General features: G+C 38.0%; 2 protein-coding genes across 3 annotated transcripts in view; both read left to right on the forward strand.

The window, feature by feature from the left end:
- The window catches only part of LOC309639189 (tigger transposable element-derived protein 1-like), a 389,152-nt gene that overhangs the window by 231,766 nt on the left and 130,834 nt on the right, over positions 1–26,552 (forward strand). The window lies entirely within an intron of this gene.
- Positions 1–26,552, forward strand: part of CHST9 (carbohydrate sulfotransferase 9) — a 240,158-nt gene that overhangs the window by 20,313 nt on the left and 193,293 nt on the right. The window contains exons 2-3 of one of the 2 annotated variants that reach the window (XM_082416188.1): positions 6,284–6,414; positions 16,611–16,818. In XM_082416188.1, coding sequence (XP_082272314.1) covers positions 16,698–16,818 — 121 coding nt within the window. In that variant the 5' untranslated portion in view covers positions 6,284–6,414; positions 16,611–16,697. The remainder of the gene's footprint in view (positions 1–6,283; positions 6,415–16,610; positions 16,819–26,552) is intronic. The other variant, XM_082416189.1, reaches the window with a different exon arrangement.

The raw sequence follows: 26,552 nt of genomic DNA on the forward strand, positions 1-26,552 counted from the left end.
TATTTATTACTTTTGGCTTCGTTGCTCCATGTGGGCTTTCTCTAGTTGCAGTGAGCGGGGGCTACTCTTTGTTGCGGTCCATGGGCTTCTCATTACGGTGGCTTCTCTTGTTGCGGATCATGGCCTCTAGGCGCTCCGGCTGGGCTCTAGGTGCTCCGGCTTCAGTAGTTGTGGCTCGCGGGCTCTAGAGCACAGGCTTAGCAGTTGTGCAAGGGCTTAGTTGCTCCATGGTATGTAGGATCTTCCCGGCTAGGGATCGAACCCTTGTCCCCTGCATTGGCAGATGAATTCTTAACCACTGCGCCACCAAGGAAGTAGGATGGAGAGTCAGAAAGGAAGAAAGTCCCAGACAGATGGAGTAAAGAACAAAAACAAATTGATGGATGTAGAGATTAGCATGGAGTGCTCAGGAATCAGTAGACAGAGAGGAGGCTTCACGCTGGGGAACAGCAGGAAATTAGGTTGCAAAGGTATAGTTACCCCCTTATGAAGAGCCTAGTAGACAGACCTTCCAGTATAGGTTATTACATGATATTGAATATAGTTTCCTGTGCTATATAGTAGGTCCTTGTTGGTTATCTATTTTATATATACTAATGTGTATATTTTAAGGAAAGGAAAAACATTGAATAAGCAATATTTAAGAAAGATTAGTGAGGCAGCATTATTTGTATTGAATTGAAGAGATTATCTGGAGATATGTTGTTTATCCAGAAGTGTTTTTGTTCATTTATGCAGCATATATTGATATCCCATTCACTATGTCTAAGGCAGTGTTTTTGGCATGAGGGTACCATGGGTATCACTTCAAAGTTGAGTCCTGAAAAACAAAGACCAGCTTGAGTTGGTGGAGGGTCTGAAAAAAAGAAGAAAATATTCATGTGCCCAGGGACAAAAGAGAATGCAGTTGGTTCTTAGGAAATTATATAGTTCAGCCTGCCTTGGGAGTAGAGTTTGAGTAGAGGTATGAGTGATAAAACTAAAAAAGTGGTTGAGAGCTAGATAAGGATGAGCTTTTTTAGCCATTACACTTGACCCTTGAACAATAGGAGGGTTAGGGGTGCCAACCCCCGCACAGTCAAAAATCTGTACTGCTATCTCTGACTCAAAAGTAAAGGAATTGATGAATGATTCACCCAACGGCAGGAAGCTGAAACCATTTGGATAAAATCAGGACTAAAACTCTACTTCTTTTGATTCCACATATTGGGATCTCTAATCAAACAAACTTTCCCCCACACTTTGTTAATTAAGATCTGTAAAATGAAAATACAGGTACTACATTTATTGACAAAAATCTGCTTGTAAATGGACCTGTGCAGTTCAAACCTTTGTTGTTCAAGGGTCAGTCGTATAAGAAATTTGGGCCTGTTAAAAAGTGTGAAGAGTGGTAGAATACGCAGTCAGCATTTAGAAAAAAGGGACCAGAACAGGTGAGTTATTAGAACTGGAAGCATGGATTAAGCTTTCATCTTTGCAGAAATTAGATCATTTCATGGGGGATGGAGCAGAGAAAAGAGAGTAGAACTCCAAGGAAAGAAAAAGAGAAGTGGGTGAGATCATTAAAGCTTGAAAAAAGATCACAGTAGGGGCCAGAGGTGTGAGACGTTTCAGAATGGTCAACAGATCATGGCATGAAGAGGTCAGGAACTCAGAGGATATATTTTGCAGTGGCAAGAAGGAAATAACTTGTAACCCTAAAAAAGGCATTTCTCTGTGGTTGCTTGAATGCCCAGTTAACAGTTAATCAGAATATTTCAGTGCCGATGTACACTTTTGTGAGTTCTTAAGATATGTGGGTAAATAACGTAAAAGTATTTGTCAGTGCTGGAAAATGGAATGTTTTCTTAAGACAAGTAGTCCCTTATAGCTTACTTAGGTTTTCAGTTTATTTAGTCAGCTCTGACTTTTGGTAACTAATAAAAAAGTAAATTAGCTTATTTTGAGGAAATTTTAATAAATTTCATAATTTTGGCATCACTCTATGTAAGTTTTATTGGAGGTGTACACTTAAGTTTAGTGGAAATCATGCAATTTAAAGACAGATAAACCTGAGTTTGGATAATGGCTCTACCTGTTATGAGTCACGTGAACTTTCATATTTTGTTTACTTCCTTAAATTGTCTCTAGACAGTATCCACATTTTAGAGCTTGATATTTTAGTGTTAGGCTTTACCTATTGACTTTCCACCATGATAGAAGAGAATTTAGTCCTTTTTCCTTCATCTTAACCACACATATTCATACTTGTCCTTCCCAACCCTTCTGTCCTCCCAATAGTGAGAGTATTTTGTGTAGACACATATTCAGTGTTTTTGTCGTCAGGACTATGTAAATGTTAGCCACAGCTTAGCCATGCAGTTTAATCTGTCTTTTTTTTTCCTTTCCTACATTTTCTGTTTTTCTGAAGTTAATAGTATCTTGCTCTTTCATTTGTCTAATGTTCTAAATTTTTGTCACTGATTCAGGCAAACTCTTCATCATTGTCTAAATATTCTGTCAGGATGTTCAGACAGATCAGCTAGACTACAAGTTTTAGCTTTCTGAAAAGTTTCTCCCATGCCTCTGTCCTGCTCCAGTTTGAACTGTCACCCTCTAAACCTGTACACAGCTTTCATCTTTTCATTACTGACCAGAAATTTCTCTTATGTCATCCCTCTCCTTTTCTGGGCCTACTGTTTCCTGTATCCTATTTCTTCCTCTTATTTTATTCTCTTGGTTTGTGCTTTTTGGGAGGTGAACTTTTTGAAAATTTATCTGAAAATTTTTTTTTTACCCACACCTTTGATTGAGACTTTGATAGAATTTGGTAGCATTTAATAATATTTTAAGTGAAAATAATTTTCCTTGAGAATTTTGAAGTCATTCTAGCTCCATTGCTTTATTCTAGATTCCACTGTTGCTACTGACAAGTCTGATGTTATTCTGATTCTTGATCCTCTGGATGTGATCTGGTTGTGATCCATTTGTTTCTCTCTGGCAACACATGGAATCTTTTATTTATTCCTAGGGTTCTGAAATGTCTATACAATGTCCCTTGGTGTGTTTATTTCATATCCATTGTGCTAAATACTCAGTAATTCCTTTATATCTGGAAACTCATGTCCTTCAGTTACCTGAGATTTTCTTGAATTATATCACCAATGATCTTCCTTTTCTCTTCTCAGTTCTTGCTGCCTGGAATTCCTCTATTATTCAGATTTTGAATCTCTTAGATTAATCCTATTTCCTGGCTTTTTTTTTTCTTGTCCAGTTTTCCATCTTTTTGTTCTTCTGCTTTACCTTCTGAGAAGTCATCTTAATGTATCTTCTGACCTGTATGTTGAGTTTTCAGTTTGGTTATGTTTTTCATTTGCAAGAGCTTTCTTTTTTTTTTTTTTGCTCTCTGATTACCTTTTTTTAAATTAAATATAGGGTCCTGTGCCATTTGATGGAATCAATTTTTTTGTCTCTCTAAAGATGTAAATTATAGTTCTTTTGAATTTTTTTTGTTTGTTTAGTTTAGTTAGTTATTTTCCTATTCTTTGCCCTGCTTCTCTTCAGGTTATCTATTGCTTTCTCTCTTGCCTTCCCTCTTCTGGGGAACCTAGTGTACCTTTCCTAGGTTTTATAACACAGAGCATCTTGCTTCTTGTTAGTATCTATGGAAACTCTTTGATTTCAGCATTCATGATCTTTTAAGTTGGTTATCACTCCTCTGCCTGCATTTATCTTCTAAAACTTTATTATTCTTTCTCTCTCTCTCTAGTAATCATCTCTTCCCTTATATCTTTGCAAGTTTTTTTCTTCTAGTGTCTTTGCTTTCGTTTTAAAGGAGATTGAGGAAGGAATACAGTAAGTCCCCTACATACGAACAAGTTCCATTCCAAGAACACGTTCATAAGTCCAATTTGTTCATAAGTCCAACAAAGGTACCTAGGTACCCAACTAACACAATTGGCTATATAGTACTGTACTGTAATAGGTTTATAATACTTTTCACACAAATAATACATAAAAAACAAACAAAAAATAAAGAAAACATTTTTAATCTTACAGTACAGTCCCTTGAAAAGTACAGTAGTACAGCACAACAGCTGGCATACAGGGGCTGACATCGAGTGAACAGGCAAGAAGAGTTACTGAGTGGAAGAGGGAGAGGAGGTGGGAGATGGTAGAGCTGAAGGATCGTCAGCAATAGGAGACGGAGGGCAAGATGCAGTTTCACTCACGCCTGATGTTGATGGCACAGGTTCTGGTTCCTTGCTGGATTCAATTCTACCTACCCTCTTGAAAAAACGATCTGGTGATGTCTGGGTAGTAGCACTTTTTTTCTCGTCATAGATGACATGGTAGCACTGGATTGCATTCTGAATGGCTGCTGCAACCTTCGTGTATCATTCTACATTTGGGTCCTGTCCTCAAAAACTAACAGTGCCTCCTCAAATAAAGAAAATCCCATTGCCATTTCCTGCGTTGTGAATCTCTTTGGTTTTTCAGTTACTTCTTCCTCTCGTCTCTCTCTATCCTTTCTCTGGGCCTCCAATTCCATCAGATCTTCATTAGTAAGCTCCTCGTGTTGCACAGCAACAGTACTGTACGGTAAAGCACACAAAAGCACAACCACTTGTAGAGGATGGACACACGTGACAATGTACACCAGACGCGTGAACCAACTTACACGGTTGGACATGCAAATGCACATTCACGTCTTTCAAAGTTCTCAACTTGAAGGTTCGTATGTAGGGGACTTACATGAGTTCATGAGTTCAGTCTGTCCCTTTACTAGATTTAACTAGACATACTCTTCATTGATTAGTTAACTAAATTAATTTAGATTAACCAGTACAATAATAGCATTAAAAGCATCACTAATTATTCATAATTTTGTAGTATCCTTCAGGCTCACAATTCTTTTTTTATATATTTTGTGGTATTTTCTGCCTTTTTTATGGGATGTTAATCTTCAGAGTTATATATTATTCCTACTTTGCTTTGCTGGCGTCATTTCAGGCTTCTCAATATAACTATACTTATTTCAATGACTACCTTCTGGCAGTTACTTTGATGTTTTAATATGAGCACTGTTTTGCGGTGTGTTCTTTGAAAATGCCTTAAGAGCTTACTCTATGATTTTTGTCAGTAGATATTTTTGCAAGTTTAATTTATTTTTTGTTTTTAAACCAAGATTTGTAGATTAGCACCTTTGCTGTTTTACTTCATGTTGTTTCTCTATTAAATGGTTGCAGGCGAAGCACAGATGGACCAGAATGTGAAACAAGAGCAAAGAGATGGGGCATGTAGTAAAATTTAATAAATATTTGCATGAGATTGCTTGAAGCCAGCTTTGAGTGCTTGGCTCACAAACTTTGCTATCCCTAAGAAACAAATCGTATTTATTTTAGAATATACACATATTTCTAGTGTTTCATAGAGGTTTAGGTTAGCCTTAGAATTTTGCTATTTTATGGAAAGTAGTGTTATCTTTTCTACAAGAGACATTATACAATGGCAGCATACCAGATGTCTAGATAATATATAATGAAGGGGAAAAAATCAATCTTCTAAATAGTTATTGACTGTCTAGCTAATCATTAATAGAAATAACTAACCAACATATCTGGCATAAGAAAGCAAGATACTCTTTAAATATTACACCCTTACAAGGGTTTTATTGTTATTGTGATGAGCAGAAAAGGGAATTTAAAAATAATGTAATATATAGGTGACAACATAGAAAAGATATTTTATCCAGGTAACAGCAAGTAACATAGTAATAATAAAACAATCTATGTTTTATTGTCTCATCATAAAAATACCAATTTGAAAATATATCAAGACAGTTTGTTGAATATAAAGCAATGCCAAACTTTTTGTCTAAGTTATTTGTCACAGGAATTTGTCATTCTAGAAGTCGTCTTAACTATTGGACATTAATTAAGTACAGATACTGCTATTTTATTGTAAAAAGTAACATTGCAAAACCAATTTGATCCATTCTGTTTTATGTTGTAGCTAACATTCTAATTTGAACTACTGCTTACTCAGAAGAGGTGCAAAGATCAAAATGACTTCCTAACATTCTGTTGCTTCTTTTTTTTGTGGGGGCGGGTGGGGGCGGCCGCTCCGCGCGGCTTGTAGGATCTTAGTTCCTTGACCAGGGATGGAACCCGGGCCCCGGGCAGTGAGAGCGTGGAGTTCTAACCACTGGACCGCCAGGGAGGTCCCCATCTGTTGCCTCTTCAGTGCTGCCAGCTTGTTCTTGTTTGTTTGTTGTTGGTTTGTTTTGGTTTTTTTTTACTAGTGACACAACCTCCACCAGTCATAAGGAGGGCCAGAACACAATTCTACCCGTGACCTGGGGGGGGTGAACTGCAATGTTTAGCAAACTGCATGTTCCAGCAGTTTTATAGCCTGCCCTTTTCACTTAAGAAGGTATCGTGAATATTTTTCTGTGATTTTAATGATTCATCTTCAATGTCAATGTTATATCTACATAATAGTTCATTATATGCTGGATTTTGTTTGTTTTTTGAGGTCTTTTGGAAGTAAATATATTGCTATGAAGCTTTTAAAATTCTCTGGCTTTCTCTCTGTCTCTCTTACTCACTCACTCCTACATTATCCTATTTTTGAATCATGTCACTTTTTTCAGCTATAATGCCCCACCAAACTCACTAGATTTTGTAATTCCTTTATATATTGGTCTATCTCCCTGAAAAGCAACTTCTTCCTTTAGTTGATATGAAAAACTCATATCCTGCTATCACTGAAACCGAAAACAAAAATTTAAATTAACATATATTGCTTGTTTACATAGTACTCAAAGTACTTCATTATTATTTAAGATTCAAGGGTATGTGAATAACATTTGTATATGTTAGAACTATTTTGACCTACTGTGCACTACAGTAAAACACATATCCTTTTTCTCTTCTGACACTTCAAACTCATGTTTGGAATAAAAAAATTTTCATCTTCCGGTTCCTCTCCCCAAAATCCTTTAGTCCTTTTTGATCTTCTCTCAATAATTTCACTTTGGTGTAGTCATCTTTTCTGGTATCTTCTTTTTCCACTTTCGGGGGGGACTATATTTCATAGTTAACCTTCATGCCTGCTATTTCTTAAGTCCTTACCCTATGTTTACTTATTAAACAAACTGTTCATTTACAGTCTGCCATGTAATAAGAGCCTGTCTTAGTTTCTTAATTGCATGTTCTTTATGACAAGTTTCGTACTTCATAATCCTTTCTTTCAAATTTTTATAAAGAAGATATTTCTATTACCCTGCTGTTTGGACTGAAGGAAATCTCTCAGGCTCTAACCTGTAACCTGTTTTATTCTCCCACTTTATCTGTGAATGCCCTCACGTTTAGCTATTATTTTTATGGTGCTGATGCTTATAACATTACCCATCCGTTCAATCACGCTCTACTTCTGAGCCCTGCATTTAAAGAAAAGCATTAACAAACACAAATGTGTCTGGAGGAGGATGGTTAAACTGATTGAAGACTCCTAAACCATGTCCCGTAAGGAATGGCTGAAGGAATTGTGCATATTTATTGTTTATCTGGGAGTAAAAACATTAAGGATAGACAGGATAATTGTTTTCAATAATTGGAAAGTCTGTCATGTAAAAGAGAGAAGAGATTTGTTGTGAGTTGTTCTAGAAGACTCTACTAAAACCAACTTGTGCAAGTTGTGAAGAGCTAGGTTCAGCTGTTCTCTGATGAGGATCAGAGATTAAATCTTACTCCCTTTGGCTTTGCTTAGTGTCTGGCACTGAGCCTTAGTCATATTCCAGCCTAATGGATGTTTATTGATTGGGTTGAATTGGCTTGAATTGAAAGAATAAACCTTTCTAACAGGAAAAACAGACTGCCTTTTGAAGTAAAAATACCCTATCTTTCAACAAATATTTATTGATTGATTACAGTGTAGCTGCCCCCGTGCTGGACATCTGGAATGTAAAGATATTAACATTTTAATATTATAGACAACCTCTGTAGGCCAGGTATTCTTCTAAATATCTTTTATGTATCAACATTTCGCAACGTTGACCTCACGTGGTAAACGCTTTTATTCTCCCCAATTTAGATGTGAGGAAACCGAGGCACATAAGGGTTACATCATAAGCCATGTGACTAAACTAGTAAGTCATCAAGCTGTGATTTGAACCTGGCAATCAGGCTCCAGAATCTTCATACTTAACCACTATGATAAACTGCCTCCGGTAATGAAAGACAAGAGGATGTGTGTGAATGGAAGGACAGAAGGATTTTTGGATTGGAATAGAATCCAGTCCAATCCCTGCCCTGGGGATTCCTGGCCAGCAGCTGTCCTCTTCCCAAATGCCTGTGGTCTTCCTTACCTTCCGTCCCGTCTCCACACTGCCTCTGAGTGATCCTCCCACAATGCAAACCTGATCCTTCCACTCTCTTCAAACCTGCCGTCGGTCCCCTGGTGTCCACAGGACAAATGTAGTCACCCTAGGTTGACACTGAGGCCCTCTGTGGTCTGTGTCCACCTCCACCTCTCGACTCACCTCCCACTGAACTCTGCATCAGACCATGTGGTTATGTGAGTCAGTCCTGTAGCTTTCTTGACTGGGGAGATAACAGAGTTATTGTGAGAATTAAATGAAATAATCAATATAAAATGCTCAGAACAGAGTCTACAATGTATAACTGCTCAATAAATGTTAGCACTGTTCTTTTCATTTATTTCTGATTACCTTGCTGAAACTGCTTCACCCAAAATATAGCTTATTCCTAAGTTCTCTCACTGTACTTACAATTGCTTTGTAATACACTGAAAAATAAAGGAACTTTATTAGGAACTCCTAATTTACAAATTCAGAGGCAGAGTGAGTACCTTCAGGGCCTAGTCAGAGCTGTTCCTCTGTTTCTCTGCAGGTTTCTCAGCTTTGCCTTCCTCTGTGCTGCCTTGTTGTTTAGGCTGGCTTCCATCAGGGCTGCCAGAAGACTTCCAGCAACAGCAGGAACTATGTGCTTCCTTATTCACAGTCACTGAGAAAGAAAATATCACCTCTCATGACCATCCATCCAGAGCGCTAAGCTTGGTTCTGATTAAATGGCCTCCAAAACAGTCACCGTGGCCAGACAAAGCCTGGTTCAGTGGGTTGAATGGTGACCCCATAAAAGATACAACCACATTCTAACTCCCAGAACCTGTAACCATATCTGGAAAAAGGATGTAATTAAGTTAAGGATCTTGAGATAAGCTCATCCAGAATTATCGGGGTTGGGGGCAAATCCAATGACAAATATCATTATAAAATACACAGAGGAGGAGGCTATGTGAGGTTGGAAGCAGAGATTGGAGCCACTAGAAGTCAGAAGAGGCAAGGAAGGATTTTCCCCTGGAGCCTCCACGGGGAGTGTGGCCCGTTTCTTTTGGTTACACCACAGTTGATCCCAATTGTGGACCGGAACCCATCTTTTAAAAAAATTTTTTTTAAAAATTTTTAAAGGTTACTTTACATTTACAGTTACTACCAAATATTGGCTATATTTCCCATATTGTATAATACATCCTTGAGCTTATCTTACACCCAATAGTTTGTGCCCCCCACTCTCACCCCTGTATTGCCCCTCCCCCCTCCCCACTGGTAACCACTAGTTTGTTCTCTGTATCTGTGAGCCTGCTTCTTTTTTGTTATATTCACTAGTTTGCTGTATTTTTTAGACTCCACATATAAGTGATATCATTTAGTATTTGTCTTTCTCTGTCTGACTTATTTCACTTAACATAATACCCTCCAAGTCCATCCATGTTGCTGCAAAAATATTTCATTTTTTTAATGGCTGAGTAGTATTCCATTGTGTGTATGTATACACACACACACACACACACACACACACACACCCCTCATCTTCTTTATCTGTTTATCTGTTGATGGACTCTTAGGTTGTGGAAGCCATCTTTTATTTAACACTTCTTGGGTTATATTATTAACTACTATGGTAACTAAAACTCAGTCATTTCATTTGACTTGCTGACCGCCCTCCCCCTTATCCAACCTGTAGTTATCACTTATCTCATTTGACATAATCCCTCACTGATAACTCCTTCAAGTCATCTTAGAAATGATCACTCAGATTGCCATTTCCTTGTTTCAGGACTCCAAAAAACTTTTTAAGGACTCCCTCTATCTTCCTAGGACCCTTTAATGAAATAGAATTTGATGCTGTATTTACCTTATGTTTTCCTGAATGTGATCCTGGTGATTCCTGACTGACATATAAATACATGCTACAAATTCTTGTGACTGTGCTTAAACAAATGTAAAAATAACACTATTTCTGTATCATCCATATTTAACACTTTGACATCTTTAGGGTGGGGAACAAGTAAAAATGAGAAATGAGGTGAACAATCCATTCAACAATCATCTGTGTGGGTATTTTTATTTTTCCCCTCTTTAATATAAACAAATATTTGCAAGGGCCTTTGGTTTTAGTCTTGTGCAGTCTTTAAAGACAGACTATTGTTGCAAAAACCAAACTAAAACAAAAAACTCTACACTGAACACTAGAATGTAAAATATGAGTTTAAAACTTTTTCTTCTAAAACAAAGAATATAAGGGCAAAGCCTTGTCTTGTTAAAAACCTTAATTATAATTAAAGTTTAATTACAACAGCTAAAAGTAGAAGGTACCTGTTAAACAAATTACACAGGAAATCAAAGCAACAAAATTCATAAGGAAGCCCCTACAAATTAGTGTCTAGTGAAGGAATATGTTTCTATGTTCTGTATGACAAAACACGTTGAACAATGGAGCTATTACAGGAATAGACCATGAAACACTAGGCCTGAGAAACCATGCGAAAACGATTTGAAAAGATCAGTATTATTGTACCCATTCATAGTAATTTCGCAAACTGTCTTCCTTTAAAATTACTTTGTAATAGTAATGTACTATATTAGTTTTCTTTGCTGCTATAACAAATCATAGCAAATTTAGTGGCTTAAATAGCACAAATGCATTGTCTTACAGTTCTGTGGGTGGGAAGTCTGACACAGACTAATTAATACTGAACACAGAAATTGATAAAATACCAATAAGTTTAATTAATTATTTAATAATTAATAATAAATATATCTTTTAAATGATTGAAATTAAATAGAAAATCTCAAACATGAGCAGGGTGAGGAAACGCTGTTCAATGAGTATTTAAAGCATGCTAAAGTTCTTGTGAAAACTGTAAACTTTACTAGAAAAATTTATTGTTAAGAAGGTAGTTTTTAAAAAAAATTTAAAGTGCTGCTTAGCTAACAGAAATAAAATTTATAGATTCAAAGAAAGCAGAAAGAGGAACAGAGAGGATTCGAAAATTTTAGGGAAACTAAAGAAGAAGGAGAAAACCCATTTTAAAAACAAACAAGAGACATAAATTTATGATGATTTAAATTACAAAATATTTAGAACTGGATGACAATGAAAATGCTAATGTGAAAATATGTGATATACCACAAAAGTAGTTTTGGAGGAAATTAATGGGCTTACATTAATGTGTTTTATAAAAAAGATCTAATATACATGAATTAATTTTCAATTCAAAAACTTTGGGGAAAAAAACAACAGATATCCCTAAAGAAAAAAAGTAGAATGAAGAAAGAAATGAAGATAAGAGAAGAAATAGAGAACAAAAAACAATAGAGAGGAATTACAATATACTTTTAAATAAAACAGACAACTCTCTAACAAGAATGTTCAAAGAAAGTAAGAGAAAAAGCACAAATACATGTATTGAGAATGAAAAGGGGGCTATATTTACAGCTATGAAAGATACCTTTAAAATCATAAGAAAATCCTCTGAATAACTCTGTGCTTATACATTTAGACAGTAAAAGGAAATGATAGTTGTCTAGGTAATATAATTGTCTAAAGGTGACTCAAAGTAAAATGAATAAATAACCATTAACAAAATCAAATCAGCAATCAGATTCATTTTCCATTCCTCAAAGATAGGCCCATATGTTTGTACAAACATATATAGGAACTTGCTATATAACGAAATCAGCATTAAAAATCAATAGTAAAAGAATAAGCTGTTATTATCATGTGAAATGAATTGCCTACAACATACACAAAAGTACACTCCAGGTGGATTCAGATTCTAATTATGGAGAGTAGAACTTGAAAATCTTTGGAAGGAGATATGAAAGAATAATTGTGTTATTTGAAGGTAAGGAATCTTACCTTAGAAAACTCCTCAAGAGCACAAACTGAGCTTGATGTTGTCTATCTCCACCATCCCCACCCTGTGCTGTGGTTGAGTAAGCTCACGGGAATGTGCTACATAAAAAAGCTCTCTGGTCCTCAGACTGTCAGTCTGGTTTGCCAAATGGGTCATTGGCAGGGAGTCTCAGGACAGGAGGAAATTGAGGTTGGGGTAGTTATTCTTCTGGTTCCCGTAACACCTGGCTACAGTGTCTTGTCCGTGTCCTTGTACGATAGGCCACAGCTCCCCCTCAGCCCTCCCCCACCTCCAGCCCCCTCTCGAGGCTCAGGAATAATAGCTCTACTTCCTGTCTTCACTTCTAGGAGTGGTTGCTGTACCTTGCCCTTGAGGACTGCTCTACCCTTTGTTGGTTTCCCCAAACCCTGAACACATCTTTGTAAATTGTCCCTTTATTAGACTCTCCACAACTTCATGATTTTGAATACATCATGTGTTTTCTTTCAAGACTCTAGCTGATAAATCAACAAGGAAAAGAATGACAAAAGTTTATTTTAAACTTCTGCATAATAAAACAATCACAGCACCAGCAAAGGAAGGGAGGGAGGAAGGAAAGAAGTTGCAGACAGGAAGATTTTTGCAACACTTACAACTGATGAAGAATTTCCATCCAATGAGAAAAGAAACAAGAAAAATGGAAAGGGCTATAAACAGGAAATTCATAGAAGAGGGAACTATTGGGTTGGCCAGAAGGTCCGTTCAGTTAGTGAATACGTTGTTCAATAAAGTTCTTTGTGAAAATGAAAAATGTGTCTTTTATTATTACTTAAAACTGAATGAACTTTTTGGCCAACCCAATAGATTAGCAAAAAGACAAAGCGAAACGAAAACCCAGGGTATTTTAAATTTTCCATCCCTACACAACTTTGGAGCTTCGTCTCACCTTCTCCAGCCTCCTGGGCAGCTGGGGGTTGAGAAAAGGCTGGGAAATAGGCACCTGAGGCAGTCAGGGCAGAGTCCTCTGTCTTCAAGCTTGCCTGGGAGTGACAGCAATGGGGCAATGACTGGAGGGGTTACAGAGGGAGAAGTCACTGCGTAAAGAGGTTCAGGATAAGACCCAGGCTCCGGAGGGTGATGCAGCTGCGTTTCACAGCAGCACAGAAGAGAGGGAGACAAGAGTGAGGCCTCTTGTTCATCAGAGGTAGAGGCACAGGAATGTGGACGGGGCCAGTGATAGTGAACTTGGCGAGGGGCAGGTAGTAATTGAGGGAGTTTGTCCCCGATGGTCTGTGCTTGGGAAAGAGATGGAGAACGGGGCGGCTGCTATGGGAGAGGCAGGAGGCAAGAACTGTGAGGTCCTGCGGAGGCTGAGTGCGGAGACAGGTGGTCCCCTGACTCTGGGCTTTTTCAACACCAAACTGCATAATGAGGTCCAAGCTGACCTTTCTAAAATTCCATAACTCCCTCCTTAAAATCGTAGGCTGCTGCCAAACTGGACAGCTCACAATTTCCTCTTAAATAACTTGCCTCCATCTTGTAATCTTTCGCTAGACTGAAGCCCCAAAATGCTTCTGTTGGTAACCATGGTTATTTGAAAGAATAATTTTTAAAGTGTTGGAAAAGAGATAACGGAGCGAAATAATTATTTTTATATTTTCGTATTTATTAGGGGCAAATCCATAGGATATGCAAATAAAAATAAATATGTACTTTTTAAAAAAGTCACGTAGACCCTTTCAGTATTTTAATAGTCTATATTTCTCCATTCAAAATTTAGGACTAAGGATTTACAAATACAACTAGAAAATTAATTACCTGTATTTTGTTATTGGAGCTCCAAATTCAATTCAGTGCAACCCATTGTTGGGTACCTGTTAGGTACAAGGTACTGTGTATATGAGCGGGCAGAGGAAGGATTGTACAAAATACAGGAAGCCTTTGACCGTGGAAATGTTGTATAATGCTGGTACATAAAATAGCATTATTCCAAGTAATTTCAATCTCCAGTAGTCTGCACTTTTTCTGCAGGCATGGAGGTAGATGTACGATCTCCAAATAGGTGTGTTTTCCCGTCACAGCTGACCTTCAGGTTTGCTTAAAGCAATACTGCTGCTCTGAGAGCCTCACCTCTGTTTAATGAGAGCCATTTCCGAATGCCAACGTTGGGTTAATGGACTGAGATGGGAGAAAATCAAACGTATCTCTCCGTTTTACACCAGATTGCCTTTCTGCCTTGTGGCTTTAATCGCTCAGTTCTACTCACATCTGCCATAATAACAATTACGGGTTTTCTACCGACTTCTTACCCAGGAGGATATGTCAGAGTATAGCAACATCTCCTGAAGAAAGGAAGGGCAAATTCTTAATCTTTTTCCAGCATTGTAGGTAATAATTTTCCTCTGCAAACCCCCAAGGAATACTTCTTTTGGCTTTCACACCCACCATTCCCACAGGTCTTTGGCTCTGTTCTGATTTACGAGTTTTCTTCTATCCTCTTTCATCTGGGTTAAGTTTTAATTATGTAGACAGATTGTAAAAGTCTCTTTTTTCTTGTAAACAACTATTTCTTTGTTAGTAGTCGATTTTGTTTAACTGGTTTTCTCCTATCTGAATCTTCTTGTGGACTCAGGAATTGGGTCTGTTCATTGTTTAACTGCAGCATCAACAAAAGAGAAAGCTGGCTTCCCTTTGGAGTTTTCCTTGAGGGATTCAATCTTGGAACACCTCAAATTGCAAATCTCCCTCGGGAACTGTTCTTTGTTGCATATGTTTGGAAAGCCCATAATATTTCAGTTTTGAATCAATATAAGAGCAGAGTATCACCCACCCAATAAGCAGTATGATAATACTCTCAGTTCTTCTACTTATTTAAAAACTTCCTCTACTACCCAAATGAAGAAAGTGCTTGAAATCCTCAAAAGCACTTGTGAAAACATTAACCGTGGTCTCTTCATCAAGAGACTCAGAGAAGTGGATTCGAGAAAGCTCCTCAGGTAGTGCTGACAATCACTGCTCTTACTCTGGGACCTTCCGTGTATAATTAAAATATGAAGGAAAAAATGTATTTATAATAGGTCTTTTCATTGTTGTTTTGCATAAACACTTTTACCCATTTGGTGGATTTCTTTTTTCTAATCACGAGATCATTCTGCCACATCCACATCTAATTCTGACCTCATAGGTTACCTTTGAAGCCCGACATCTGCGTGAACATTGATTTTGCCAAGTATAGCTAAATATTATCCTTTCATCAGCCTAGCGATCTCCCACAGCATTTTTAAAACTTTTACCTGGCACCTCACCAAACGCCTCTTAAAAAGGCTAAATCCATATTCTTTCAGAAGTTTTTGAGGCATCTTTGAAGAGAAAGGAGAGAGAATTTTTAGATACAGCAGTGTATGTAATGTCCTCGCAGTGAGAAACCATTTATTCAGCTCATCCCAAGGGAGGGCTGTGGTCCGTGGCCAAGGAACAGAGCTAAGGTCTTTGACCAGCCTTAGACACAAAGCCATGACCTTGGCCTCATTAGCTGGGCTGCTAGCTATGTGAGCTCACCATGCAAGCTACTGCATATTTGCTCGGCTGTTCATAGGGAGCAGGGCTTCTTAACTTGGGTTGCAGTAAGTGTCCGTAAACATACTGATTTTTGATGCTAGATTTTGTGTGTGTTTATATTTTTCTAAGGAGAGGGTTTATATTTTCATCAAATTCTCAAAAGTGGATGGAGCTTAAAAAAAAAGTAAGGTTAGGATTCCACTAAATGAGATCATTCTAAAACAATGTCATTTCAATATTTCTTTAAGTAAAGTAACCTTTTATTACTGAGGTAGATTTCTGTAATCCGAGGTAGATTTCTCTACTCCCATGTGATTGTGGGAGGGTCCCTTGAATTCTGACCTTTTCATTATTTATCCTTTTATGCCTTTGAGGGAATTTAAGTATACCCTTTAAGTTGGAGAAACCTACTACTTTTCAAGGAGAGGGAAATGAGAGATTGACCTCTTCATTTTTGAATTTTTATATATTTTTAAGACATGAAGTGGTGTTTTCCCGCTTTATCTACAAACATGTTTTTCAAAATCCCTTCCTCAGCAGTCTATTCTGAGAGTCTTCTTTCCCCTCAAAACCATTCTAAGATAACCTGAACCTGACTTTACGATATAGGAGAGCTGAAGTCTGGGATGCTTCCCCTCATTAAATGTTAGGCTGTTACTTATTAACTGTAGGATAGCACATTCCTTAGATAAGATAAAGGTAACAATAGAAAATTGCCATTCTAGGGCCATCAGCTACAATCTCTTCTGTCTTCAGAGTGTTAAAGTTCATGTAAATCCTCAGTATTGTTGATATACTGTATATCTGTACCATATTTGGGAAGAAATGTTATCAGCAAGGTACAATGTGGATTTTTAAAAAAATTCTAGGTTACTTCACGGAACGAGCACTTAAGAGGAAAAGAAAGGATCGAAACTCTGTGGAAAACCAAACTATGTGGTCTTCAGAAATGAGAGATGCAGCCATCTGAAATGGTCATGAACCCCAAACAAGTCTTCTTCTCAGTGCTGATGTTTGGAGTAGCAGGGCTACTCCTCGTCATGTATTTGCAAGTCTGGATTGAAGAACAACACACAGGTAACACCGCAACTTTGTTTTTCCTGTTTTTAATTATAATGGTCATTTTCACTTAAATGAGCTATGGTCTTTATAGAGGTATACAAAGTCACAATATTTCCAACAACACAGAGCATTAGACACAAAATGAAACCTCCAGCTCCCCAGAGAAAGGATGCTTATACATTTCTGGGGAGCATTTGCTTGGCCCCTTGGGACCACTCGTGGAATTTTTGTTATCGTGGGCAAGTGGCTCATTAGCCCTTTGGCTCAGCAAAGACTGCTTGTAGAGAATTTGTCTACTCATTTATCCTACCTTTGATGTGTCTCCTAAGCCTTGAGCACAAACCTAAAGAGAGCTGAATATATAGCAAACTCTCTCTTTTAATTCCTTTTTAATTTTTGTGTTGATACTCCAGTTGGTGTAGAAATTCTTTCATACCTTTCATATAAAGCAAGAGTTAGCAAACCTTTTCAGTTAAAAAATAGAAAATATTTTAGGCTTTGCAGGCCACGTCGTCTCTATCACAACTATTCAACTCTGCCAACGGATCACAGAAGCAGCCAAAGATTATTATGTAAACAAATGAATCAGGATGTGTTCCAATAAAACTTTTATTTACAAAAACAGCTGGTAGGCCAGCTTTGGTCCACTAGTTGCTGCCTACTCTACTTATCTTGTATACTCATCATTCAGTTTGTAATTGCTGTACATTGGAGGCACTCAATTACTGTTAAAATGGATTATGTTTATACTGATGCAAGGAAATGTTTTAGAACATCATAGAAATATATACACATAGGTGCTGTGAAATTTGGTTGTTTTCCATTAGTAGAAATAGCCTTTGGCTTATGACTGTTAAGAAAAATAAAATAAAAATAGAACTATTCCTTAATTGTTTCCAACTTTGGCCCATTTTAAAATTATTCTAGATATAAAGCACTTAAGAATCTACTCTTAATGGACTTGAGGACACAGGGAGGGGGAAGGGTAAGCTGGGACGAAGTGAGAGAGTGGCATGGACATATATACACTACCAAATGTAAAATAGATAGCTAGTGGGAAGCAGCTGCATAGGCAACTGATTAAACTGAAACTTTAAGTGACTTGCCAAAAGATACAAAGCTAAGCATTTTCAAAGTATGATCCATGCCCAGGTTCTCCTATGCCTCGTGAGCCCTGAAAGAGCCTCCTAACCAAAAAAAGCAGATAAGATAAACATATATGATACATGCCGTAGCATCAGTACAGACGTTTTAAAATCACTGACTTGGTAAACCTAAGCTATGTTTACAAGTTCATAAATGTATAATCTCTTCTGCAAGTTTGATTCTTTTTTTTCTAATTTTTTATTTTTCTTAATTGAGTTCATAAGTTTTCCAAGTTGGGAAATTATTTTCCTCAGTGAATACGGGCTGATAAAACATTTACCATTTATTCTCTTAATTTTTGTGATTTGCTAGAAGTACTTTCTCTGATTCTCAATATATCCTAAATGAATTATGTAATATTTCACTATCTACTCATGACAGTGAGTATAAATGTTAGAACCAGGATTCCTTTAGATAACTATTTTACTGAAGAAACTTTTTATTATTCTTCAATAAGACTTCATCTGGAGTTTTGCTTTATACTAGGCTAGTGTCCTAGGTTGTAATTCTGTAGTTTTCTAGGTAGACAGGTCCCTATGTATTTTATGTGTTTCACATAACATCAGGCATTTTTAAAGGTGGTCTCTTTAAAGCAGAGAATATCTGAATGTATGCTTTGATGTTAAGTTAAAAATTGGAAAATCTGAGTTTTGGACACTTTAGTAAAACTGTCACTCACAGAACTTTGGAAGATGTTTTGGTTCTAGAGATTCTCTGTAAGTAGAGCAGATTTTAAAGCTTTGGATGGTTTGATCTCATATACATTTCAGTTGTATGTAAGAACTCTCAAGTTCTTTTCATACCTTTTTTCTTTTGAGGCTTTTAAAATTCAGTAAGATACAGACTGTTTTCTATACCTCCCTAGTTTTCCTGGGCTTCTTATTATTAAAATAAAATGCTTTAGGATTACAAAAAAAAGTCTTAAGTATGCTCTGATGTGCTAGTAAAAGATTATGAATAGACAAGATCTTTTTGGAGGCAAAGAGGAAAAATGTGTCACAGAGAAATGAAATTCTATCCAATTATACAACAGTTTCATATGAGCATCCATTTCAATACCATCATCAATTAAATTATGCCTTTCTCTGCTAATTTTCAGTATGTGGAAGTATTATTATGAACTTTATTTTGTACATTTCTTTTCCCTAGTTGTTAGGAGTGCAAGTTTTACATTCAGAGGAAACTTGAAAATCTCAGATCTCCTTGTTAACTCTGGACAAATCACTTAGCCTCTCTAAGCCTCGATTTTCTCATCTGTAAAATGGGGATAATAATGTTCTCCATAGAGGGTTGCAGTGAGGATCAAGGGAGACAGTGCCTGCAAAGCACTTAGCATGGTGCCTGGCAAGCAGTAGTGCCCAATAAATGTGAGCTGTTATTATGATCCTGGAAATGATGCAGAGCATCTGCAGACTTGCTTTTTCTGAGTTATCCCAGTTAAGACTCAGCCACAATTCAGGAAGACAACCCCAAGCTTGTGCCTTGACTGATTAAGGGGAAAAAAGAAAAAAAGAAGGCTCAGTTCCAGCTCTGGTTAAAATAGTTGGGAGACTCTAACTGGCACAGAGCCATCGTGTTTCACAACGTAGACACTGGACAGGGAGCGATGGGATTGAGTGGCAGAGAGGAGAGTTCGGGCCCAGGACGATCTCAGGTCTGTACAGGCTGCCCAAGGTCAGGGTACTCATTCATTCAACAGCGTTTATTGAAGACCTAACCATCGGAGGTGCCAATAGAGAACCAGCTATAACCCCTGTTCTCAAGGAGACTATACAGTCTCATGGATTGTAAGGGAGAAAATGGTCTTGAGTCCAGGCCAAGGCTTTGGTACAAAAGGACAGTCCATTGTGACAGGAAGGAGATAGGCCCTCCTTTATGAGGTAAAGTAATGAGTTAAGACCAGGAGAAAGAGCCCAATCAGTTGCCGGTAATGGGACTGCTGACCAGAAAAAAGTGTTAGAAGGAGCGGCGTAGGGGTGGGGGCAGGGTCAGCCGATGCAGAGGACCAGATCCAAGCAGAACAGGTACCTGTCTGGGGAAGATGCAGTAATGAGGAGGACCATCTCAGGATAAATCACAACCATGGCTTATGTTTTTCCCCAGCTCCTGTTGAAATTTGCAATTTGGTGCTCTTTCTCTAGGTAGACTGCTACTGCTGAACAGAACAAATACCAGAAGGTGTGGTACATAATTGTTCTGTATATGCAATAAGGGTGAAGACCCCATCATAACAGAGTCAGAATCTCAGCTTTAGAAAAAAATTTAAAGATGATCTTGTACACCACCTATTTTTTAAAAATATAAATCCAATGACATCACTCCCCTGTTTAAAAGTTTTCCGTGCTAGCTCATTCCCTTTAGCAGAATCTTCTCCCTGGGCCCACAGAGCTGTGGGTGGAGCACCTTCATTCCCGTGCCGGTGTTCCCAGCTTTACCTCGATTTTTCTACCAAACTAAGCCCTGGGCTAACTCAGCGCTCTCCCAGTCTCAGAAGCTGGGATGCTCTTCCAGCTGTCACCTGTCAGGGCTTAGCTCAAATGTCACCTACTTTGATCACCCCACGATCCATCCGTCAGCCTCTCCCACCATCTTATTTATTTCTGTCGGAGAAATGATCGTAATTAGCAATTGCCTTGTTTAATTATCTGTTGATTTACTTATTAATTGTCTGTATCCGTTAACTGTTCTGCAACCTCCACGAGGACAGAGATCTTGTCTGTTTCACTTATCGCGGTGTCCTCGTTCCACAGCGTGGGACACGTATTTGGTAGGTGCTCAATAGTATTGTCGGACGGGTGGATAAAGAATGCCTCCGTAGGTTTTCCAGCGTCCAGCCAAATGATTACATAGACTGTGTTTGAGTATTTATGGGGACAAAGAATCCACTGCTTCCCAAGGCATCCACTCAGCTGTACAGCCACCTCCTTAGAAAGCGCCATGTATGAAGCCAGAATTCGCCTCCTTAACTTCTGTTTCTCATCGTCCTCATTGGATCCTGGCCGGCACTGCATCCTTCCTCCATGGCCCGGCCTCATCATTTTCATGGCAAATGAAATCCCAGATTTTTTAACCATTTTATGAAGAGACAATCCTGGCCAACTCTCCTCTGGACCACTTACTTTATATTTATTTTAAAATATGATGTATTCTATTATCGTATGAAACCTGTGTTAGAAATACATATATCTAATAAAATCCCCTATCAAGTAGTGAAAAGTTATTTACACATATTTTCAAATATATAAAGTAGTGAAAATTAAACATCCCACTGAATAGCTTATTTCTTTTTTTGAGATATTCCAGAATCAAGTTTAGTCTCGGAGACACTGCTTTGGGAAAGATCCCCAGTATCCTCCTTACTTGCTGCAAGTAATAATAAATCCTTCTTTCTACTGAAAAAAAAAATGTTTAGTCTTAACTATTCCAAACTAAAATTGTTCCCTGGATTTATATACATTGTAAAAATCTATCTGACAACTTCTGAACGTTATTATTCAGGACCGGTATTTTTTAGTTTTTAAATTTTTTAAAAGGAAACAAATTTACTTAAACAAAAACTAAAATACAGTTCACCCATTTCTCCCACCCTTCTACCCCCCACCTCTGGCAACCACCAATCTGTTCTCTGTCTCTGTGAGCTTGTTTTGTTTTTTGTTTTTAGATTCCATGTAGAAGAGAAATAATACAGTATTTGTCTTTCTCTGTCTTACTTATTTCACTTTATGTAATGCCTTCAAGGTCCATCCTCATTGTCACAAATGACAAGATTTCATTTTTTTATCTCTGAATAATATTCCATTGTATATATATACAAATCTTCTTTATCCATTCATCTGTCAGTAAACGCTTAAGTTGTTTCCATATCTTGGGTATTGTAAATAAAGCTGCAGTGAACTTAAGAGTTCCTATATCTTTTTCGAGTTAGTGTTTTCATTTTCTTCAGATAAAAACCCAGAAGTAGAATTGGGAGATCATGCGGTAGTTCTATTTTTAAGTTTTTGAGGAACCTTCATACTGTTTTCCATAGTGGCTGCACCAATTTACATTCCCACCAACAGTGCATGAGGGTTCCCTTTTCACCACATCCTCACCAATGCTTATTTCTAGTCTTTTTGATGGTAACCATTCTTACAAGTGTGAAGTGATAGCTCATTGTGGTGTTGATTTGCGTTTCTCTGATGATGAATGATGTAGATCATCTTTTCATGTACCTTTGGCCATCTGTATGTCTTCTTTGGAAAAAGATCTATTCAGATCTTCTGCCCATTTTTTAATCAGATTGTTTGGTCTTTGCTATTGAGTTGTATGAGTTCCTTATATATTTTGGATATTAGCCCCTTATCAGATATATGATTTGCAAATGTTTTCTTGCATTCAGTAGGTTGCCTTTTTCATTTTGTTGACAGTGTCCTTTGTCATGCAGAAGCTTTTTAGTTTGATGTAGTCCCACCTGTTTAGTTTTGCTTTTGTTGTTTTTGCTCTTGGAGTCAGATGCAAAAAATTATCTCCAAGATCTATGTCAAGGAGCTTACAGCCTATGTTTTCTTCTAAGAGTTTTATGGTTTCAGGTGTTACGTTCAAGTCTTTAATTCATTTTGAGTTAATTTTTGTGTATGGTGTAAAATAGTGGTCCAGTTTCAATTTTTTGCATGTGGCTCTCCAGTTTCCCCAACACCATTTATTGAAGAGACTGTCTTGTCCCCATTATATATTCTTGGCTCCTTTGTTGTAAATTAATATGTAGGGGTTTATTTCTGGGCTCTCTATGCTATTCTATTGATTTATGTGTCTACTTTTAATGCCAATACCATACTGTTTTAGTCACTTTTTGTGACTAAAATATAGTAAATTTAAATTTTACAAATTAAAATATTTGTAATATAGCTTTGTTCCAGCTTTTTTCTTTTTTCAAGAATGCTTTGGCAGGACCAATAATGCTTTAGATATTAATTGATAATATTTTTACATGTTTACCTTAAACGGAAACTTATTTGACTTTTCTTTCATACCCCTAATGACATTTTTTCTGATTCCTACTAGTTTATTTCTGATTTACACTAAATAAGTACTGATAGCTGAATTTAGTTTAGAATTCAACATTAGCATCTAAAGTCAATTGTTTAGCTCTAAATTATCATAACCTAGCATATGGAAGAATCACATAGCTATAATCCCACCTTTTCAAAACTCATTGTCACCAATCCAGGCTCTATAGGACTCTGATCCCAAAAACAGTTGGCCTGAAAAGTATGTTCATTTTGGTCAATGATGTGAACTTTCTGTAAGCCAGGGCTTTATTCAGATCTTCAATGCTGTTATCAATGGCAAGATTGCCAAAACAGATGGCTACTTTTAATTTTTTTCTTTTGCAAAAGTACAATAAACATCAGTAGGCCCAGGTTATGTTTTAACCTTCTTGTGTTTGTATGAAAGTGATAAGTAGTAGCTACAAGCTTCTGATTTTTGGCAAAGTAAAGCCACCTTATTGTTCTCTTGGACAGTTAATTGATTCAGGACCTCATAGACAAACTGGCCTCCATGCTTTGGTATAATATTTCTAACAAGATTCCATCTTGCTTTTTTCCAAACTAAATATATTTTGTGGCCTATAAATAAATTTTGCTTTTAGACTGGTTTGGCATCATTCTTTTCTCTTGAGCCTCTCTGATGAGAAAGTATATTCTTTTCCTCTGAAATCAGGCTGTTTTTCCTGATTTTGATGTTGCTGTATTGAAATTCTATTTTCCCCCAGGCATCTTTGTATACCTGACCTGGAGCAAAGGCACTTATAACATGGAAGGACTTTATGCTTACTGTCAATCATATCCTCAGGAAAATAAAATTGCTTTTCTTTTGAAAGTCGCTTGTTTGAGTTACTTCCTCTGGTTTTGATGAACGTTGCAACCATTTTTTAATCAAATAAACACCTACTCCCTCTGCCTGCCTCTGGACACCGCCATTTCCCATCTTCCTTTTACATGATTTTTCCCATCTCAGTTGACTTAGCTGTTCTCTCATCCTGGAACATGTTTTCCTTCACTGTTTCCATTGCTGGCTTTTCCTTATCCTTCAGGGTATAGCTTAAATATCACCTTCCCTCAACTTCTTATGTAAAGTTGATATCCTCTGATGGTTTATCTCCCAGCACCTGTTATTTATTACTTCTTAAAATTTATTTCATGGCACTTATTCTATCTGTAATCATTCTTTGCGTTTATTTACATATGCTCTACCTCTCACAATGCAAGTTCCCAAGGACAGGGAACTTGTAGGTTGGTCACCAGTGTCCATTCAGACACCTGTCACCCACTTTCAGATCCTGATGTCAATTCTCACTTCATTATGTACTCCCAGTGCCCTCCAAATTCCATGTGTATTCTTATCCACTCAGCTACTTATAATTTGCCCCTCCCAGTGGACTCTGTTTTAACTCTCTACCCTGCCTGCTAAGTCTCCTGTCTTCCTGGGAGCTGCCCCGCACCCCAGAAGCCGTACTACTAGAAATGAAGGAGTAATGGTCAAAGTTGCTTAAAATCTTCTGAATTTGAATAACATTCAGTGGCCAAGCTTTGCTACAGAGTCGATCCAATCAATGTAGATTTTTTAAAAATCTAGTAATCAGTTGAATGCATTTGTTCTCCAAATATGTTCTGAGTACAGGTAAACAATAGTGCTGTTGCTTCAGCCCAGCACTCATCCTTCTTCTGGGTGCCACCCCTGCCTCTGTTTCTTTTGCTCCTCCTCTCCCACACCATCTACAGAGTGTAGCAGAAACTGCCACTTGACAATGGGACCCTTCGTTTGGTCCGTTGGCACCCGGTCAACCCTAGGCCCCTCATCCATAGGATGTCGCACATCACTGGCACCATGAATTACTAGTCTAGGGAATGGTTGGCTGATTCAAGCTTGGCTGATGATTCCCTTTCTTGAAATTTTGGGAGAATGGCCCTGAGCGCCTGGACGATAAGACGCAGAACTCAGAAGCTCATTCACTTTTTACTGCATTTTGCAATTTGTTTGTAAGAGTACAGAATATATTTTGGACATTAACACCTTGTCTATTTCAAGCGCTGAAAATAGTCTTTTCCCAGGATGTCCTTGTCTTTTGACTGTTTCAGATAGATTCTCAAATGGCTTTTCCCCACACAATTGCATATTGTTGAGATTATACAAATTGGGCATTGAACGGCACAAGCTATCTAAATAAATCATAATTCTGTGAAAAGAAAAAAAAAAAAAAGAAAAAAACTCAGAAGCTCAAGTGGCTGTTTCCTACCACGTGGGCCAGAGCAGCTGAAGAGACCAGGCTGGAGAGGGAACAGAAGGGCAGTTGGGAGGAGAGGAGCCGAGCTGAGGGGGGAGCCTCAGAGAGCGTTTGGGTTCCTGTATCAGCTTCTTCCAAGATTCAGGACTGTTCCTGCCTGGGGTATTTAAGGTGGCTTGTAGGGGTGGAAAAATTCCCCCTCTGCCTTTCTTGTTTCTTTGGCTGGTCTAATAAATTGACATGAGACGGATTAATAGGAGAAAAACGAAGGTAATTTCATACATATTGGAACCCCATAAAAATATGAGACTCTAAAGGAAGTGGCCAAGGCAGGAAGCTTTTACACCCTTTAGACAAAGTAACAATACATTTAGAATTGACATGAATTGAACATGAAGAATCGACATGACAGAAGTCTTTGGGGTCGGGGTAGTAGACTGGTAAAGAAGTAACAAGGTTTGTTTATACAGCCTTCTCTGCACTGAATTCCCTGTCTCTGGTGATAAGGATGTCTTCTGCCCTCTGGGACAGGGAAGGTACCTTTCACAGGGGAGATTTATTTCCTGCTTCAGGGGGACAAAGGAGGGTCAGAGGGTCCTTCTTGTACCAGCTGTTTCTCAAGTACTTTTAATTCAAAATAATCAACATGCCAAAGTGACATATTTTGGGGTGACATATTCTGAACCCCTACAGGCTCAACTTGGGCTTCTGTCACCTGCAGCCCAAAGAGTCCTAATAAATCCAGACCAGCTCTCATATCTTCCTTCCCACCCTCGGTAAGCAGCCATCTTTCTCAAAGTGGGGTTACTGGAGCTTAGAGGGGCCTCATAAAGAGCCCCATTAGCTTTATTCATCTCTTAGAGTAGGGTAAGGGGCAAAGGGCACAGACCAATCCTCCTTCACTGTTGTTGATTTATCTTACACCGTGGACCACAGGGTGCTGCCTTGCTCACTGCTGTGCCCCTAGCACGGGGCCTGGCAAGCAGTAGACACTCACTAGATCTTTGCTGAATGAGTCAATCCACACCAGAAGCTAGACTCAACTAAGCTAAAGAAGGCATGTGAGGCTGGTGCTCAACGCTGGCTTTTCCAGAGGTTGCAGTGTTTGGTTTGCAGGGCATTTTCTCCAGGGATATCCTGAAATGTCTTCCTTGAGGTTAAGGATGTGTTACCTGGAGAGGCTTATTTTTCCCTTTTGCTGTGTTTTGTTTTCAATAAAGGCTGGATCATCCTTTAGCAGACATGTTGTTAGGAAAAGTCGAAAATTGAGGGAGGAGTTGTATAGGATGTCTTTTTAAGGTCCCTTATAATGTTAAATTCCCTGTGGCTATCATTTGGT

Source organism: Balaenoptera physalus (assembly GCF_965194825.1).
Source record: "Balaenoptera physalus genome assembly, chromosome: 12".
Taxonomy (NCBI): Eukaryota; Metazoa; Chordata; class Mammalia; order Artiodactyla; family Balaenopteridae; genus Balaenoptera; species Balaenoptera physalus.